Source organism: Psittacula echo (genome assembly GCF_963264785.1).
Source record: "Psittacula echo genome assembly, chromosome: 26".
In the NCBI taxonomy this organism is placed as follows: Eukaryota; Metazoa; Chordata; class Aves; order Psittaciformes; family Psittacidae; genus Psittacula; species Psittacula echo.
This window is the reverse complement of record NC_137761.1, coordinates 1,638,890-1,655,720: the sequence shown is the minus strand read 5'-3', so window position 1 is coordinate 1,655,720 and position 16,831 is coordinate 1,638,890. Positions and strand designations below refer to the sequence as shown.

General features: G+C 67.5%; 3 protein-coding genes and 1 long non-coding RNA gene across 13 annotated transcripts; 3 read left to right on the top strand and 1 right to left on the bottom strand.

Annotated features, from left to right (window-relative positions):
- The first annotated feature begins 282 nt into the window (after positions 1-282).
- TDRKH (tudor and KH domain containing) lies at positions 283-2,874 on the top strand. 8 transcript variants are annotated; one of them, XM_080635039.1, is made up of 10 exons: positions 283-539; positions 621-727; positions 814-1,003; positions 1,124-1,263; positions 1,343-1,613; positions 1,705-1,871; positions 1,949-2,121; positions 2,193-2,257; positions 2,331-2,482; positions 2,557-2,874. In XM_080635039.1, the coding sequence occupies exons 1-10, from the start codon at positions 416-418 to the stop codon at positions 2,758-2,760; spliced, it is 1,593 nt and encodes a 530-aa protein (XP_080491165.1). In that variant the 5' UTR covers positions 283-415; the 3' UTR covers positions 2,761-2,874. The 8 variants fall into 8 exon arrangements, with proteins under 8 accessions (XP_080491165.1, XP_080491162.1, XP_080491164.1 ...); XM_080635036.1 differs by having other exon boundaries at positions 1,762-1,871; positions 2,193-2,874; XM_080635038.1 differs by lacking the exon at positions 2,193-2,257 and having other exon boundaries at positions 2,331-2,874.
- A 119-nt stretch (positions 2,875-2,993) lies between these two features.
- MRPL9 (mitochondrial ribosomal protein L9) lies at positions 2,994-5,605 on the top strand. Of its 2 annotated transcripts, XM_080635018.1 has the most exons (7): positions 2,994-3,183; positions 3,262-3,421; positions 3,699-3,820; positions 3,916-3,966; positions 4,058-4,159; positions 4,291-4,374; positions 5,009-5,605. In XM_080635018.1, exons 1-7 carry the CDS (start codon positions 3,103-3,105, stop codon positions 5,138-5,140), a joined length of 732 nt encoding a protein of 243 aa, XP_080491144.1. In that variant the 5' UTR covers positions 2,994-3,102; the 3' UTR covers positions 5,141-5,605. The 2 variants fall into 2 exon arrangements, with proteins under 2 accessions (XP_080491144.1, XP_080491145.1); XM_080635019.1 differs by lacking the exon at positions 3,699-3,820.
- On the bottom strand, positions 3,816-5,840 carry LOC308230361. Its single transcript, XR_013958542.1, has 4 exons — positions 5,665-5,840; positions 5,455-5,501; positions 4,690-5,232; positions 3,816-3,933 (listed from the first exon to the last, which is right to left on the bottom strand). It is a non-coding gene; the product is annotated as an uncharacterized lncRNA (long non-coding RNA).
- An 875-nt stretch (positions 5,841-6,715) lies between these two features.
- On the top strand, positions 6,716-16,088 carry CELF3 (CUGBP Elav-like family member 3; the record flags this gene model as incomplete). Of its 2 annotated transcripts, XM_080634958.1 has the most annotated exons (12): positions 6,716-6,860; positions 7,962-8,044; positions 9,601-9,649; positions 9,943-10,071; positions 10,264-10,343; positions 11,555-11,698; positions 12,435-12,573; positions 13,602-13,751; positions 13,820-13,885; positions 14,477-14,575; positions 14,674-14,868; positions 15,961-16,088. In XM_080634958.1, 12 exons carry the CDS (start codon positions 6,716-6,718, stop codon positions 16,086-16,088), a joined length of 1,407 nt encoding a protein of 468 aa, XP_080491084.1. The 2 variants fall into 2 exon arrangements, with proteins under 2 accessions (XP_080491084.1, XP_080491085.1); XM_080634959.1 differs by lacking the exon at positions 13,602-13,751.
- Between the last annotated feature and the right edge of the window lie 743 nt (positions 16,089-16,831).

Sequence of the window (16,831 nt, the reverse complement as noted above, 5' to 3'; positions counted from 1 at the left end):
TCCTGCTGCTCGCTCGCTGATTGGCTCCAGCCGGCGGCAGCGCGGAGCGGATTGGCTGTTTTATTCCCAGGCAGGCGCTGTGCCCCGCCCCTTCGCCCCTCTCTTCCCACCCTCTCGTGTGGGAGCCCGCCCGCGGATTGGCCACCGCCTCTCTACGGCAGCGATTGGTGGGAAGGGGGAGGAGCCGGGCCGTGATTGGATCAGCGGCGGGAGGGGGCGGTGCTGGCGGCGGCGGGCGCGTGAAGCGACAGCAGCGGTGGCGGTGCGAGGGGAGCCGGGGCCGGGACCGGAGCCTTGGCAGCAGCAGCGGCCGCACCGGCGCGATCCCGCTCCGCAGGTGGCCTGAGGCCGCCCCAGGAGCCGGGCGGGAGCTGCCCCCGCTGCGGCCCAGCAGAGCCTCTGCTCCCGCAGGGGGATGGCGGCGGCGCGGGGCTACTGGAGCAGCCTGCAGCCGCTGCAGAAGGCCGCCGTGCTGCTGGGGCTCCCGGCTGGCACCGTCGTGCTCTACATCCTGTACCGCCGGTACCGGGAGAGCCGAGGTGGGTGCCACAGCACCGGGGGGGGTCAGAGCCGCTGTGGGGGGGCCGCTTCACCTTCCCTTGTGCTGTTGGTACCCGCAGAGGGGCGTCAGACCTTTGTGGGGGACGAGGAGCTGGAAGTGGAGATGCGGGTGCCCCGCTCGGCCGTCAAGGCCATCATCGGCCGGAAGGGAGCCACCATCCGGAAGGTGCGTGGTGCCGGGGGTGGCCGGGGCAGGCCCAGCTCACTGCGAGCCCCAGTGAACGGCAGCCGGGCTGGGGGGGGGGCCCGCAGCTGCGGCAGGAGACGGGAGCTCGCATCGACGTGGAGGAAGAGGAGGAGGGCGAGGAGGCGGCGCTGCTCATCTCGGGCTCGCCGGTCCAAGTGTGCCGGGTGAAAGCCGCCGTGCACCAGATCGTGGCGGAGAGCGCGCCGGTGTCGGAGCAGCTCTGTGTGCCGCAGAGAGCCGTCAGCAGGATTATCGGTACTGCCGCCCCCCGCGCACCAGGCCCTGCGTCTGCAGTGGTCTCAACGCCATCGCGAGCACTGGCTCCTGTGTGCAGCCCCATCTGCTTCAGTGTCCCCGGGGCTCTGTGTCCTGCAGGACGCGGAGGGGAGACGGTGCGGAGCATCTGCTGCAGCTCGGGGGCGCGGGTGCTGTGTGAGCGCAAGGCCGGCGCCAGCCTCTGCCCCATGAGGGCCATCCACCTCTCGGGGACGCGGAAGGAGGTGGAGGCTGCCAAGGTGAGCAGGAGCGGGGAGGGGTCAGGCAGCACCAAACTCCCCCCTCCCTGAACCCCAACCTCTCCTCTTTGCCCATAAGAAACTCATCCTGGAGAAGCTGATGGAAGACAACGTGCTCCGGACGGAGCTGGCGCAGGCGGCGGTGGCGCGGTGCCAGCGCAAGGCACCGCTGGGCAGCCACCGGGAGTCGGAGTCACTGCCCAATGGGGCACTGGAGCACAGGGAGGAGCACGAGGGCTTGCCCTGGAGTGAAGATTTGCTCAGCCTGGTGCCTTCTGAGGAGGTGGTGGAGGAGGAGGCTGAGAGTGAGGAGCTGGAGGAGCCCAGTGTCCCCATGCCCAAATTTGAGGGTAAGAGAAGCATGGGTCATGCCAATGGGGTTTGTCCCCATGTGTGGGGGCTGGGGCCACCCCCAGGGTGCTCCCCACACCGCTTCCGCAGTTCCCAGCCCTGATTTTGCCTTCGATGCTGACGAGCACCTTGAGGTTTATGTCTCAGCTGCCGAAAGCCCCGACAGGTTCTGGATGCAGCTGGTGGGGCAGCGCAGTCTGCAGCTGGACAAGCTGATGGCCGAGATGCGCCAGTACTACCAGCACCCCAACACCACGGTGAGACCCACGTGTCCCCCACCACCACCTCCCATCACCTGCCCCCGTGTCCTGCCACTGTCCCCTTGTCCCCGCAGGCACTGCTCTCCGACGTGCAGCCTGGTGACATTGTGGCTGCTCCCTTTGCTGCTGATGGCAACTGGTACCGCGCGCGTGTGCTGGGCCCGCAGGACAACGGCAACCTGGGCCTGCACTACGTGGACTTTGGGGACAGCGGCGAGGCCCCGCGCCAGGCACTATGTGCCCTGCGGTGAGTGCTGTGCCTGCCCTGGTGCCGCTGCTGCCGTGTGCCACCCTCATGCAGTGTTTCCCTCCTGCCAGGAGCGACTTCCTGAGCCTGCCCTTCCAGGCTGTGGAGTGCAGCCTGGCCAGTGTTGTGCCCACTGGTGAGTGGGGAGCAGGGTACAGGGGGGCCCGGTGTGTCCCAGTGCTGAGCCGCAGGTCCTCGCCTGCCCGCAGGTGCCGATTGGGAGCCGGAAGCACTCGACGCCTTCACACAGCTCTCGCACTGCGCCACGTGGGAGCCGCTGCTCGCCCGCATCGCCAGCTACGGCCCAACAGCGCCGTGCCCACGGCCCCGCGTCCAGCTCTTTGCCATGCACAGCGGTGTGGTGAGCCCCAGGCCCTGTCCCGCTCCGCCCGGGGCCCCCCTGCCCGCCCTGAGCCACTGCTTTTCTCCATACAGACCCTGGATGTGGGCTCCGAGCTGGTGCGGTTGGGCCATGCCATGCCCCAGCTCTGCCATGGAGAGGAGGAGGAGGAGGAAGAGGAGGCACCGCAGGAAGCCCCGGTGCCACTGGTGAGCGCCAGCGGAGCTGCGGAGCCTGGTGAGCCCAAACCTGCTCCCGTCCCCCCCTGCCCTGCACAGGGGATGGCAGCGTCATGTTGAGAGCTCCCGGTGCCGCTGTGCTGGCACAGCCGTCACCGGTCCCATTCCCCCTCGTCCCCGTTGGACACTTCCCCGCCGCCCGGTTGTTGGGCCTGTTCAATAAACAGGAATGTTCTGCAGCACCCGGCCGCCTCCTCTGGGCACTGCGCGGGGCTCAACCGGCACCGGGGGGCGTCCCCGGTTTGGGGTACCGGGGCGGGGGGGTGTGGGGGTTGCGCATCGGGATCAGGCGCACGGCAGGCACTCCCCGGTGGGGTCCTTGACCAGCGGCCGCGACCGCCGCGCAGGCGCGCAACCGCCGCGGGGTCCTTCGGGGGCGCTGGGAGCGGGCCGGGCGCAGCCATGTTGGCGCCGGGAGCGGCGGGAGCCTGCGGGCTCTTGGTGCGGGCGGCGAGCCGGGCCCTGAGCCTGAGCCACGGCCGGGTGAGTGCGGCACCGGGCGCGGCGGGGAGAGCCGGGGCGGGCCCCGCAGCCGCAGTGCTTACGGCCTGCCCCGCGCAGGGCACGGTGGTGGTGGAGCGCTGGTGGCAGGTCCCGCTCAGCAAGGAGGGGCGGCCGCATCGCGCGAACCTGCGGCGGCACCGCGTGTACCGGCTGGTGGAGGACACCAAGCACCAGCCCAAGGGCGAGCTGGAGCTCATCCTCACCCGCGCCGTGGAGGGTACGGCCCGACCCCGTTGATCCCGTTCCCCCTGAGGCCCGTTTCGCACCGTGCGGTGGCGACGGGGTTCGTCCCTGCGGTGCGCCGGGGTTTGGGGTTACAGAGCCCCGAAAATGGGCGGTTTGGGGCGTTTTGACTCGGGTGTTTTATTTTCAACTCCTTCTACGTGGACACGGGGGCCTGTGAGGCTGCAGGGGGGCTGGGGGGATGTGGAGGGGTTAAGGGGGGCTGCAGGGGGCTGGGGGGCTGCCCTGCTCCATCCCACCCCGTCCTGCAGGCCTGGGCAACCGGGGGGACCTGGTCAGTGTGAAGAAGCACCTGGGTCGGAACAAGCTGCTGCCGCAGGGACTGGCCGTGTACGCGTCGCCGGAGAACAGGAAGATGTTTGAGGAGGAGAAGGTTCGATGGCACCGGGGCCTGGTGGGAGGCTTCATGGTGCTGGGAGAACCGGGTCCGTGCCGGCAGCATCCTCAGTCCTCCCTTTCCCCTTGCAGCTGCACCAGGAAGGGAACCTGGAAGTGCAACAAACCCAGAGCGGGGAGAGGGTGAGTGCGACGGCACCGGCTCCTCTGAGCCCTGTTCCTGCTCCCTGACCCCTTCCTCCTGCCCCCCAACCCCTTCCCCATGCTCTGACAGACCCTCAAGTTCCTCAAGAACTGCCGCCTCGAGGTGGGCATGAAGAACAACGTCAAGTGGGAGCTCAACAACGAGATCGTGGCTCGGCACTTCCTCAAAAACGTGAGTGCTTCTTGGCACCGCTGCCTGGAGCCGGCTCCGTGCTGGCGGCTCGCTGGGTGAGTTGGTTGTGGGGTCTGGGAAGGGTTCCCCTGTGCTCTGGCTGCTCCTCAGGGTCTCCTCTCCCTCCTCAGCTGCGGGTTTTCGTGCCGCCCCATGCACTGAAGCTGCCGGAGGAGCCCATCACCCGGTGGGGCGAGTACTGGTGCGATGTGACGGTGAGCTGGTCCCCTCTGTGTCCCCCCCATCATGTTCCCAGCTCAGCACCACAGCCCTGTGCCCCATTTGGGCCCCTCAGCATCCCTCAACCCCTCCCCATGCCAGCGCTCCCACCCAAATCCAAGGAACCTGGAGCCTCTGGTGTGAGGAAGAGAATGACTGTGTTAAGAACACTGCAAAACCAGAGAAATTCCCCAAAACCAGTGAAAACACCCCAATCCCCACACCCCATATGGGCAGACACCTTGTGCATTGTGCCATTTGTCTGCCATCCTTCCTGGCCCCCCCAGGGAGTGGAGAGTGCTCTGAATTACCCCAGTGGCTCCAAATCCAGGTCATCATTGCCGAGTGCCAGGGTCCAGCTTCCTGCTTCACTTCTGGGTGTGGGGAAGGGCGAGGACAACCTGGTTCCAATCCGCTTCCTCCTGGCTTCCATCCCATTTCAATCCTGCTCATTCCCTGTGCTTCCCTCCCGCTTCCCAACAACCGGCCCCCACTGTGGTTTCGGGATGGAGCTCCCATGGTCACACGGAAGAGGAGAAGGGATTGCAGCTGGGAGTGGGGGGCACAGCCGCTGCTCCCCGCTCCCGGCAGTGTCCGTGCCGTGACCCCCGTGCCGTTGCGGTGCCGCAGGTGAACGGGCTGGACACGGTGCGGGTGCCCATGGCGGTGGTGCAGTTCATGCGGCCCAAGACCAAGCGCTACAAGCAGTGGCTGGCGCAGCACCAGGCGCGCCTGGCGGCACACAGGGAGGAGCTGCTCTGAGCCGGGGCGGGGGGGGGCTCAGGGCGATGCTCCCCGGGCCCTCCCCAGCTCCTCCTGGATCCGTCCTGGCAGCTCCGGATGTGTGAAATACGCTGGGGGGGGGGGGGGCAGGGGGTGAGCGGGGGTACAGCCCCCCCCCCCCACTGCCCCCTTATCCCATGGGGACCCTTTTTACTGCTCCCCACTATTGTGGGGTGCCCCCTTTGCTCCGTTGGGACCGTCCCACCACTGTGGGACCCCCTCGCTGCTTTCCACCACTGTGGAGTCCCCCCCCGGCCCAGGGGGGCTCCCCGGTACCCCCTGTCCCCCCTCACCTGCAGCAAACCCCAGGACATCATCCGGCCGCTGGAGCAGCAGCTCCCTGCAGGGGAAGGGGGGGATCAGAGTGGGTTTTGGGGGGGAAAAGGGTCCGTTTTGGTGGTGTTTCCCACATGGAAAGCGGTTTTATCGGGTAACGATTGGGATTTTCCACACTGATCCCGGTGTTCTGGTGCAGTTTTTGGGGGGGGGGGGCCGTGTCTCACCTGAGGAAGCCCCTCAGCAGCAGCGCCACAGCCGGGTGTGCCCGCAGGTACCGCTCGGCGCTCAGGCGGAGCGAGGGCTGCGGGGGGACGCGGTTACGAATGGGGTGCCCCGGACGGGACCCCCGGAACCCCTCCGCTCCCCCTCAGCCCCCGCCGGTACCTGGTGGGGCCGCGGTGGCGGCGGCAACGGCGGCGGCGCCATCTTGGCGGAGCGGCCCGGTCGCTATGGCAACGGGGGGGGGGGAGGGGGCGTTTGCGCTCAGCACCGAGGACAGCGCCGTGGGCGGGGCCACCTGAGGCCACGCCCCCTCCCTGTGTGTGCACGCGGGGGCCGACCCCCCGGCACGCGTGTGCGCGCACGGCGGGCACGAGCACGCACGCGCAGCGCCGCGCACGCAACCCCCCCCCCGCACTCGCCCACCTCCCTCCCCCCCCCCCCCAACCTCCACCCGCGCCCAGCCCCGGGGCGAGGCGGTGCCGGTTCCCGGTGCCCGTTCCCGGTGCCCAGCAGCGGGTCCCGGTCGCTGAGGTCCATTCCCGGTGCCCGGTAGCTGATCCCGGTGCCCATTCTCCGTGCTCGGTGGCCGATCCGCAGCGCCCGGTGGCCGGTTCCGTTGCCCGGTAACGGGTCCCGCTGCCGCTCTGACATCAGCGCCGAGCAAGGAGGCTCCGACCGGGGAAGAAAAGCGGAGGGAGCCGGGCCGGGACCCGCCGGGGCCGGGGCGCGGCGGGCTCGGGGTCGCCATGGGCCGTGCCGGGCGCTGACCGCCCCCCTCGCCGGTACCGAGCATCCCCCGGTGGTGCCGGCGGGGCGGGCGCTGTTCCCCCTCCCCGGTGCCGGGCTCGGTGCCGCCGCCCGGGACGCTCCGCCGGGACCCGCCCCCCGGGCAGCGCTGCCCCCGCCCCGCCGCGCCCCGTCCCCGGCTCCGAGCCGAGCCCCGGGGCCGCCTCGTCCCTTTGTGTGCGCCGCGACCGGGCACCGGGCACCGGCGGGAGCGATCCCGGGAGCCGCAGCGAGCGCCCCGGGGCCCGGCCCCCCCCCGGCGGCCCCATGAAGGAGCCCGACGCCATCAAACTCTTCGTGGGGCAGATCCCGCGGCACCTGGAGGAGAAGGACCTGAAACCGATCTTCGAGCAGTTCGGGAAGATCTACGAGCTGACCGTCATCAAGGACAAGTACACCGGGATGCACAAAGGTAACCGGGAATGGGGACCGGGAACGGGAGATACCGGCACCGAGCATCGGCATCGAGCATCGGCGCGGCCCTGGGTAATGGAGAGCTGGGTACAGGCCCCGGGAATGGCACCAGGAACAGCTCCCGGTACTGGGAGCAGCCCCAGCGTAGGGAACAGCCTCACGTAGGGCCCTCGGTACCGACAACAGCTCCTGGTACCGGAAACGGCCTCGGGAACAGCTCCCCGTACCGACAACAGCCCCAGCGTTAGGAACAGCCCCATAGAGAGCCCCAGACACAGCCCCACATATGGCAGCTGGAACCTGCAACAGCTCAACCTACAGCCCCACATAGAGCCAGGAACAACCCCCAGCACCAGGAACAGCTCCACATCGAGCCTCCAACCCCCAGCACCAGGAACAGCCCCAGCACTGGGAACAGCCCAATTACAGCCCTACATCCAGCCCCGGTACCCAGCAGAGCCCCAAGTACACGCTCAGGAGACGCTGAGCATCACGCTCAGCTCCTACAGCCGCAGGCCCAGGGTACAACCCCATGTACAGCCGCAGGCCCGGGGTACACCTGAGCTGGCTGTCAGGGTGTACAGAGGTGTTGGGTGCATCAGGGTGGACATGGCATTTGCGTGGCTGTGGGTGCTGGGGCTGTTGTGGCAGCAGAAGCCGTGCGGGTGTTGGGTGGAGGGGTTGCGGCCGGGTGTTGCGTGGGTGCTCTGGGGGTGTTGTGTGGGTGCTGGGGGGTGTTGGGAGCAGCGGTGCCGGCGCAGGGTGGGTGGTTGTGGTGCTGGGTGATGGGGGGGCGCTGTGGCAGTGATGGTGCCACAGCCACAGGGTGCTGGGGGCTCTGTGCAACCCACCGGGGGAAACCCCCCCCCAACCCCAGCACCCAGAACAGGCGTAGGGAGGCCAAGGCCAGCGCAGGCCTGAGGCCGGGTGATGGGCACCCAGGCAGTGGAACCGGAGTTTTGGGGTGCCTGGCCCCAAAATGAGCATTGTGGATGCTATGGGGGGGGGGGAGTTGTAGGTGCTTTGGGGGATCTGGGTGCTGGGTGTGGGGGTCCCGCACCACCTCCATCGCCCCCATCCCATTCCGCCCCCCCCTCAGGATGCGCTTTCCTGACCTACTGTGCCCGAGAGTCGGCCCTGAAGGCGCAGAGTGCTCTGCACGAGCAGAAAACCCTCCCGGGGGTGAGTGGGGGCGCGGGGACTCCCCCAAACACCGGGAACACCCCCCCAGGACACCGGGAACACCCCTGGGATACCGAGACCCCCCTACCCTGTGACATCCCCCCCCCCCAAGGGGCTCCTATCACCCACCGTGGGGAGCACCTGGAACCCCACCTTTGGAGGGGGGGGCACCTCCAAACATCAGCCGGGGGGGTTATAAACAGGGGCGGGTGCTAACCCAGGCCTGGCACTAAGGGGGCACCAGGCAGGCTGAGATAACAAAGCGGGGGGGGGGGGGATACCCCGGGTGTTTGGGTGCCCCCCGCCCTCCACTGCAGCTGGGTGATGGGGGGGTCCCAACAGCCAGCTCCCCCCACACAACAGAGGCCTCATGGAGGGGGGGGGACCCGGGTCCTGTGCATGGAGCAGGGGGGGTCCATGCCCGCCAGCCCCGGGGGGGGATTTGGCTTCGCTGGGATAATCCAGGGATTTGGGAGCTGTAAATCCCGGGGGGGGATTTGCTGAGGGGGGGGACACACACACGATGGGGGGATTAGGGGCGGCCCCAACGGCTTCCCCCCCCACCGCATCGGGATGGGGGGGTGCGAGTGCGACCCCCCCGCACCCCCAGGCCGCGGGGGGGGGGGGTGATGCTGGGGTGATCCCGGGGTAATTTGGGTGTTGGGTGCCTGGTGCCCCCCCCTCCGTGTGTGTGCGCGGCCCCCGCGGCCCGCTCGGGGCTGATCCCGGCCCAGGCGGGATTAGGGGGGGATTAGTGCCCCCCCCAGCCCCGGGGGGGCATTTCCAGCACCATCTGCAGCAAGGGGCGGGGGGGTTTTGGAGCCACCTTCGCTTTCGGAGGGGGAAAGGGGCCGCCTGGGGTCAGCGGGGCTGAAATCGCCCCCCCCATATTCCACCCCTTATTCCCTCTCCCCACATTGCCCCCAGTATGTTCCCTCCATATTCCCCCCCCATCAACCCCCACATCCCGCCCCCCCCCCCAAATCCCGACTGCATCCCGGGGGGGGGAGGGGCGGGGTCATGGCAGGTCGGGGGGGGTCCCTCCCCTCCCCCCCAAACTCCATCCCCCCCCCGTTCGCCCCCCCCATCCCCGTCATTGTTTATAGCGAGCGCTGATGATGTCAGCGGCGTTGCCGGGCAACGGGGATGGGTAAATTGGGGATGAGTGGGCGGTTGCCATGGAGCATATTCTGCCGTTGCCATGGTTACCGGGCATCTGCCCCCACCCCCACCCCCCCGGTCTCCTGGGGTTACGGGGCTGGGGGGGGGGGGCGGGGGGTGGGTTCATCCCCCCCTAATTAGAGGTGGGGGGGAGCCGGGTGCTCATTAGCGCATCATTTGGGCCCCTCAGGCCCCCCCCATGGCGGTCTCCGCGGCAGCTGTTGCTGGGCAACGGGATGCAGGGCCGGGGTTGCCATAGCGACGGGAGCATCTTTGGGGTGCGGGGGGGGGTGGATCCGTGCACCTCCCGCCTGTGGGGGTGTCCGGCCGGACCCCGGGGACCCCGCGGGGGGTTCGGGGTGCGGGGTCCCCATCTCCTAACTCTGCCCCCCCAGATGAACCGGCCCATCCAGGTGAAGCCGGCGGACAGTGAGAGCCGAGGAGGTACCGCCCCCCCCAAACCCCGCACCCCCCCGGGGACACCCCTCCGTGACCCCCCCCATTCATCCCTATCCCCACGGGGGTGTCCCCATCCCGGGGTCTGCCTGTCCCCAGAGGGGTGCCCCCATCCATGGCCTTGGTGAGGCTCCCCCATTCCCGGGGGTCCCAGCCCATCCCGGTATCCCCACATCCCCATCTCTGGGTCCCAGCCCATCCCCGTGTCCCCGGGGTGGGGGGGGGCCCGTGGCGGGGTGTGCGTTTGGGGGTGTCCCCGTGCCACCCCCCCGTCCCCGCAGAGGACCGCAAGCTCTTCGTGGGGATGCTGAGCAAGCAGCAGGCGGACGAGGACGTGCGCAAGATGTTCGAGCCCTTCGGCACCATCGACGAGTGCACGGTGCTGCGCGGCCCCGACGGCACCAGCAAAGGTGGGGAGCACCCCAGGGCCGGGGGGGGCTCAGGGGGCCCTGGGGGGTGTGGAGGAGGGGATCCAGGGGGGGCTGGAGAGGGTTCAAGGGGGGTCGTGGGGTGATGGGGGCTCAGGGCGGTGATGCCCTGGTCCCCATGGTGGGGGGGGGTTGTTTTTTGGGGGTGCTGACCCCCTGCCCCCCCACCCCCAGGCTGCGCCTTCGTCAAGTTCCAGAGCCATGCGGAGGCTCAGGCCGCCATCGCCGCGCTGCACGGGAGCCGCACCCTGCCGGTGAGACGGGCGCCGGGCACCCAATACCCAGCACCCCAACACCCAACACACAGCACCCCAACACCCAACACACAGCACCCCAACACCCAATACCCAACAGCCAGCACCCCAACACCCAACACACAGCACCCCAACACCCAACACACAGCACCTCAACACCCAATACCCAACAGCCAGCACCCCAACACCCAACACACAGCACCCCAACACCCAACACACAGCACCTCAACACCCAATACCCAACAGCCAGCACCCCAACACCCAACAGCCAGCACCCCAACACCCAATACCCAACAGCCAGCACCCCAATACCCAACACACAGCACCCCAACACCCAATACCCAACAGCCAGCACCCCAACACCCAGCACCCCAACACCCAACACCCAGCACCCCAACACACAATACCCAACACCCAGCACCCCAACACCCAGCACCCCAACACCCAACACCCAGCACCCCAACACACAATACCCAACACCCAGCACCCCAACACCCAACAGCCAGCACCCCAACACCCAATACCCAACAGCCAGCACCCCAACAGCCAGCACCCCAATACCCAACAGCCAGCACCCCAGCACCCCAACACCCAACAGCCAGCACCCCAACACCCAATACCCAGCACCGCAACACCCAATACCCCAACACCCAATACCCAACAGCCAGCACCTCAACAGCCAGCACCCCAACACGCAATACCCAACAGCCAGCACCCCAACACCAAATACCTGGCACCCCAATACCCAGCACCCCAACACCCAATGCCCAACAGCCAGCACCCCAACAGCCAGCACCCAAACACCAAATACCTGGCACCCCAACACCCAATACACAGCACCCAACACCCAGCACCCCAATACCCAACACCCAGCACCCCAGGAGCATCCCCAGCAGCAGCCTCACCACTGCCCACACCACCATCCCCTTCACCATCGTTGTCTCCTTCAACACCATCATTACCATCACTGTAATCCCCAGCATCATCATCCCCTTCACCATCATCACCCTCAACACCCTCATTCCCTTCACCACCATCCCATTCACCATCATCATCTCCATCATCGTCCTTTTCACCATTATCATCCCCACCACCATCCCCTTGACCACTCACCATCATCCCCATCATTATCCCCATCATCACCATCCCAACTCTCACCCCGCTGCCGTCGCGGTCCCCTCCGCACCGGCTGACACCGCGTCCCCTCGCAGGGCGCCTCCTCCAGCCTGGTGGTGAAGTTTGCGGACACGGAGAAGGAGCGGGGCCTGCGGCGGATGCAGCAGGTCGCCAGCCAGCTGGGCATGTTCAGCCCCATCGCCCTCCAGTTCGGGGCCTACAGCGCCTACACGCAGGCGGTAGGGTGGGCACGGGGTCTTGGGGGGTGTTGGACCCACCATGGTCCAGCATGGAGACCATTGGGGCGGTGGGTGTCTGGTGGTGGGCACTGGGAGGTGATAAAGCCCCTGATCATGGACATGGACAGGGTGATGGGGTGATGGATACTGGGAGGTGATGGATCCAGTGGTCCAGGATGGAGTTGTTGCGTGATGGGTACTGGGAGGCGATGCACCCTGTGTTCCTGGGTGGTGGTATTGGGTGATGGATGTTGGAATGATGGATACTGGGAGGAGATGGACCTCACCGCCCTGGATGGGGTGGTTGGGTGATGGGTACTGGGAGGTGATGGACCCCGTGGTCCAGGATGGGGTTGTTGGGTGCTGGATACTGGGAGGTAATGGATCCCATGGTCGAGGATGGGGTTGTTGGGTGATGGATACTGGGAGGCGATGGATCCCACGGCCCTGGATGGGGTTGTTGGGTGATGGGTACTGGGAGGTGATGGATCCCACGGCCCTGGATGGTGTTACTGGGTGATGGATATTGGAAGGCGATGGATCCCATGGTCGAGGATGGGGTTGTTGAGTGATGGATACTGGGAGGCGATGGATCCCATGGTCCAGGATGGGGTTGTTGGGTGATGGTTGCCCATGGGGCACTGGACCCATGGGGTTGTCCCATGCTGGGGTTGGGGGTCAATGCTCCGGGGGGTCCCTGGTGGCTGGTGCCTCAATCCAGGTGCTGTCCCCACAGCTGATGCAGCAGCAGGCGGCCCTGGTGGCTGCCCACTCGGCCTACCTCAGCCCCATGGCCACCATGGCCGTCCAGATGCAGCACATGGGCACAGTCAACCCCAACGGGCTCATCGCCACCCCCCTGCCCCCCTCCTCAGGTAGGTGGCACTGGGCATGGGAGGGATGGGGATGAGGACATGGGGGTCCCAGCAACGGGGGACACCATGGATGGGGACATGGGACGTGGGGCTCCCCCAGGGATGTCTGGAGCTGGGGAATGTGGTGGGGTGGCACTTGGAGATGGGGACATAAAAGTGGCACCAGGGATGGGGATGAGGGCAATGGGGACAGGGATGGGGGAACACTGTAGGGCACTGGGGCACGGTGGCACTTGGGATGGGGGCAATGGGAACAGGGCACAGCAGCACCAGGGATGGGGGCACCGAGGATAGGGGCACTGGGGATGGGGGCACTGGGGATGAGGGCAATGGGAACAGGGCACAGCGGTGCTGGGGATGGGGGCACCGAGGATAGGGGCACTGGGGATGGGGGCACCGAGGATAGGGGCACAGCAGCACTGGGGATGGGGGCACAGGGATGGGGGCAATGGGGACAGGGCACAGCGGTGCTGGGGATGGGAGCACAGGGATGGGGACAATGGGAACAGGGCACAGCGGGGATGGGGATGGGGACAATGGGAACAGGGCACAGCGGTGCTGGGGATGGGGGCACAGGGATGGGGACAATGGGGACAGGGCACAGCAGCACCAGGGATGGGGGCACAGGGATGGGGGCAATGGGGACAGGGCACAGCGGTGCTGGGGATGGGGGCACAGGGATGGGGGCAATGGGGACAGGGCACAGCGGGGATGGGGATGGGGACAATGGGAACAGGGCACAGCGGTGCTGGGGATGGGGGCACAGGGATGGGGGCAATGGGGACAGGGCACAGCGGTGCTGGGGATGGGGGCACAGGGATGGGGACAATGGGAACAGGGCACAGCAGTGCTGGGGATGGGGGCACAGGGATGGGGACAATGGGAACAGGGCACAGCGGTGCTGGGGATGGGGACAATGGGAACAGGGCCCAGCAGCACCAGGGATGGGGGCACTGGGTCAGGGCACGGCGGCCCCGGGGCTGGGACACGCGGGAGGATGATGGGGTCAGGCCGCGCTGTGCCCGCAGGTACCAGCACGCCCCCGGCCATGGCCGCCACCCCGGTCCCCGCCATCGCGGCCCCGCTCAGCGTCAACGGCTACAGCCCGGTCCCGGCGCAGCCCGCGGGGCCCCCGGCGCCCGAGGCCGTGTTCGCCGGGGGGGTCCCCCCCTTCCCAGGTGCCCGCAGCCCCCCCCCGCCCCCTCCTCACCTCCCGACCCCCCCCTAACGGAGCCTCTGCCCCCAGCCCAGAGCCCCGCGGCCCCCGGAGACCCCCTGCAGCAGGCGTACGCGGGCATGGGGCACTACACAGGTCTGCGGCCACGGGGCAACGGGGGGCAATGGGGGGCATTGCATGGCACTGGTGGGCACTGGGAGGCATTGGGAGGGCACTGAATGGCACTGGTGGGTGGGTGGGGGGGGACTGGAAGGGCACTGGGGGAAACTGGGGGGTACCAGAGGGCACTGCATGACACTGGTGGGTACTGCGGGGCAGTAGGGGGGCCACTGGTGGGTACTTGATCGCACTGAGAGGGCATCGCGTGGCACTGTGGGTACTGGGAGGCACTGGAGGCGCACTGAATGGCACTGAAATGCACTGAAGGGCACTGGGGGGCACTGGGGGCAGTGGGAGCAGTGGGGGGCGGGCACTGGGGGCAGTGAGGAGCAGTGGGGGACAGTGAGGAGCAGTGGGGGACAGTGAGGAGCAGTGGAGGGCAGTGAGGAGCAGTGGGGGGCACTGGGGGCAGTGAGGAGCAGTGGGGGCAGTGGGGGGCGGGCACTGGGGGCAGTGAGGAGCAGTGGGGGGCAGTGGGGGCAGTGGGGGGCGGGCACTGGGGGCAGTGAGGAGCAGTGAGGGGCAGTGGGGGGCACAGTCAGCACTGACCGGTCCTGCCCCCCGCAGCCGCCTACCCCGCAGCCTATGGGCTGGTGAGCCCGGCCTTCGCCCCCCCGGGGCCCCTGCTCGCTCCCCCGCCCCCCCCGCAGCAGCAGCAGCGAGAAGGTGAGGGCAGCCGGGGACACCCCCCCCCCCAAAAACCCCCTCCCCGGGGACCCCCCCTCGGGTGCTGGGCTCGGGGGGGCGCTGTTGGGGTGCCCCAGCGGGGGGGGTCCGCAGCCCCCGTGCCCGCCGTGACGCCGCTCCCTCCGCAGGCCCCGAGGGCTGTAACATCTTCATCTACCACCTGCCCCAGGAGTTCGCCGACACCGAGATCCTGCAGATGTTCCTGCCCTTCGGCAACGTCATCTCCGCCAAGGTCTTCGTGGACCGCGCCACCAACCAGAGCAAGTGCTTCGGTGGGGACACCGGGACGGCGGGAGGGGGACGCGGGGAGGGGGACAGAGGGATGTGATGATGGGAACACATGGGATAGGAGCATTGGGATGGGGACATGGGGATGGGGATGTGATGATGGGAACACATGGGAGAGGAGCATTGGGATGGGGACACTGGGGATGGGGATGTGATGATGGGAACACATGGGAGAGAAGCATTGGGATGGGGACACTGGGGATGGGGATGTGATGATGGGAACACATGGGAGAGGAGCATTGGGATGGGGACATGGGGATGGGGATGTGATGATGGGAACACATGGGAGAGGAGCATTGGGATGGGGACATGGGGATGGGGATGTGATGATGGGAACACATGGGAGAGGAGCATTGGGATGGGGACATGGGGATGGGGATGTGATGATGGGAACACATGGGAGAGGAGCATTGGGATGGGGACATGGGGATGGGGATGTGATGATGGGAACACATGGGGTAGGAGCATTGGGATGGGGACATGGGGATGGGGATGTGATGATGGGAACACATGGGAGAGGAGCATTGGGATGAGGACACTGGGGATGGGGACATGGGGATGGGGATATGATGATGGGAACACAATGGGATAGGAGCATTGGGATAGGAGCATTGGGATGGGGACACTGGGGATAGGGACACAGGGACGGGGACATGGGGATGGGGATATGATGACAGGAACACATGGGATAGGAGCACTGGGATGAGGACACTGGGGATGGGGACAAGGGGTTGGGGATATGATGATGGTAGCACTAGGGATAGGAGTGTTGGGATGGGGACACAAGGATTGAGACACTTGGGGATGGGAACACCAAAGATGGGGATATTGGAATGGGGAGACCAGGATGGCGACACTGGGAGAGGGATTCTGGGATGGGGACACCAGGGATGGGGACACCGGGATGGGGACACTGGGTTGGGGACATGGGGACTGGAACACTTGGGGTTGGGATCACCAGGGATAGAGGTGCTGGACGGGGACACCGGGATGGGGACACTTGGGGGGGGGCACCGGGCTGGGGACACCCCTGTCTGCCCCCCCCGATGTCCCCATCGCTGTCCCCATCCCCGCAGGCTTCGTGAGCTTTGACAACCCGGCGAGTGCCCAGGCCGCCATCCAGGCCATGAACGGCTTCCAGATCGGAATGAAGCGCCTCAAGGTGCAGCTCAAGAGGCCCAAAGATGCCAACCGGCCGTACTGAGCCTGGTGAGACCCCGGCCCCCCCCCGGGCACCCCCTGCCCACCCCAGCTCTTCTTAATACCCCCATTTCCCCCCCCCCCCCCCCAGGTCCGGAGGCTCTGGAGCAGCACCTTTGGGTGCCTCCCTATTGCAGAGCAGTCCCCGTCCCCCCCCCGCAAGTGGTGCCCGCAGGGGGCTCAGTCCTGCTGGGGGGGGGACACAGACCCCCACACGCTCAGGAAGGATGGACCCCCCCTCCAGGACCGATCCGGACCCCCCAGTCCAGGCAGGGCTGGGTGGGCCCTGGGTGCCAGCACCCCCCCAGCACCCAGGTCCAACCTGCCCTGGGGGGGCACCCACCCTCTCCCCCCCACCCCAGGACCCCCCCGCTCCCCACAGGGCCCTGCCCCCCCCCCGGGGGGACCCTGCTTGGAGCTTTTCTCTCACCAAACAGGACCAAAACCAGCTCCAGGCTGGAGAGGGGGGATCCTGCCGGGGGGGGGGGCACACGCTGTGGTTGGGGGGTCTCAGCCCCGGCACCCTCCCAGGGCCTGGGGGGGCCGTGCCAGGGCACAACGGGACCCCCCAGCACACACACACACACACACACTCACTGCCACCCCGCTTCACCCCTCAACACCCCCAAACCTGCCTCAGTTTTCCCCCCCCCCCAACCTCACCCATGGGCACGGCCATGGCCGCGGGGTGCTGGATGCTGCACGGGCGCAAAGCAGCCAAATCCGGGATGCTCCGGCACTGGGATG

Bases quoted from the DNA above. Each gene is read 5' to 3' on its own strand.
- TDRKH (XM_080635032.1), top strand. From the start codon at position 416: ATGGCGGCGGCGCGGGGCTACTGGAGCAGCCTGCAGCCGCTGCAGAAG. The intron at 1,004-1,123 runs GTACTGCCGCCC...TGTGTCCTGCAG, and splicing joins AGCCGTCAGCAGGATTATCG to GACGCGGAGGGGAGACGGTG. The intron at 1,264-1,342 runs GTGAGCAGGAGC...TTTGCCCATAAG, and splicing joins AGGAGGTGGAGGCTGCCAAG to AAACTCATCCTGGAGAAGCT.
- MRPL9 (XM_080635018.1), top strand. From the start codon at position 3,103: ATGTTGGCGCCGGGAGCGGCGGGAGCCTGCGGGCTCTTGGTGCGGGCG. The intron at 3,821-3,915 runs GTTCGATGGCAC...TTCCCCTTGCAG, and splicing joins AGATGTTTGAGGAGGAGAAG to CTGCACCAGGAAGGGAACCT. The intron at 3,967-4,057 runs GTGAGTGCGACG...ATGCTCTGACAG, and splicing joins AAACCCAGAGCGGGGAGAGG to ACCCTCAAGTTCCTCAAGAA.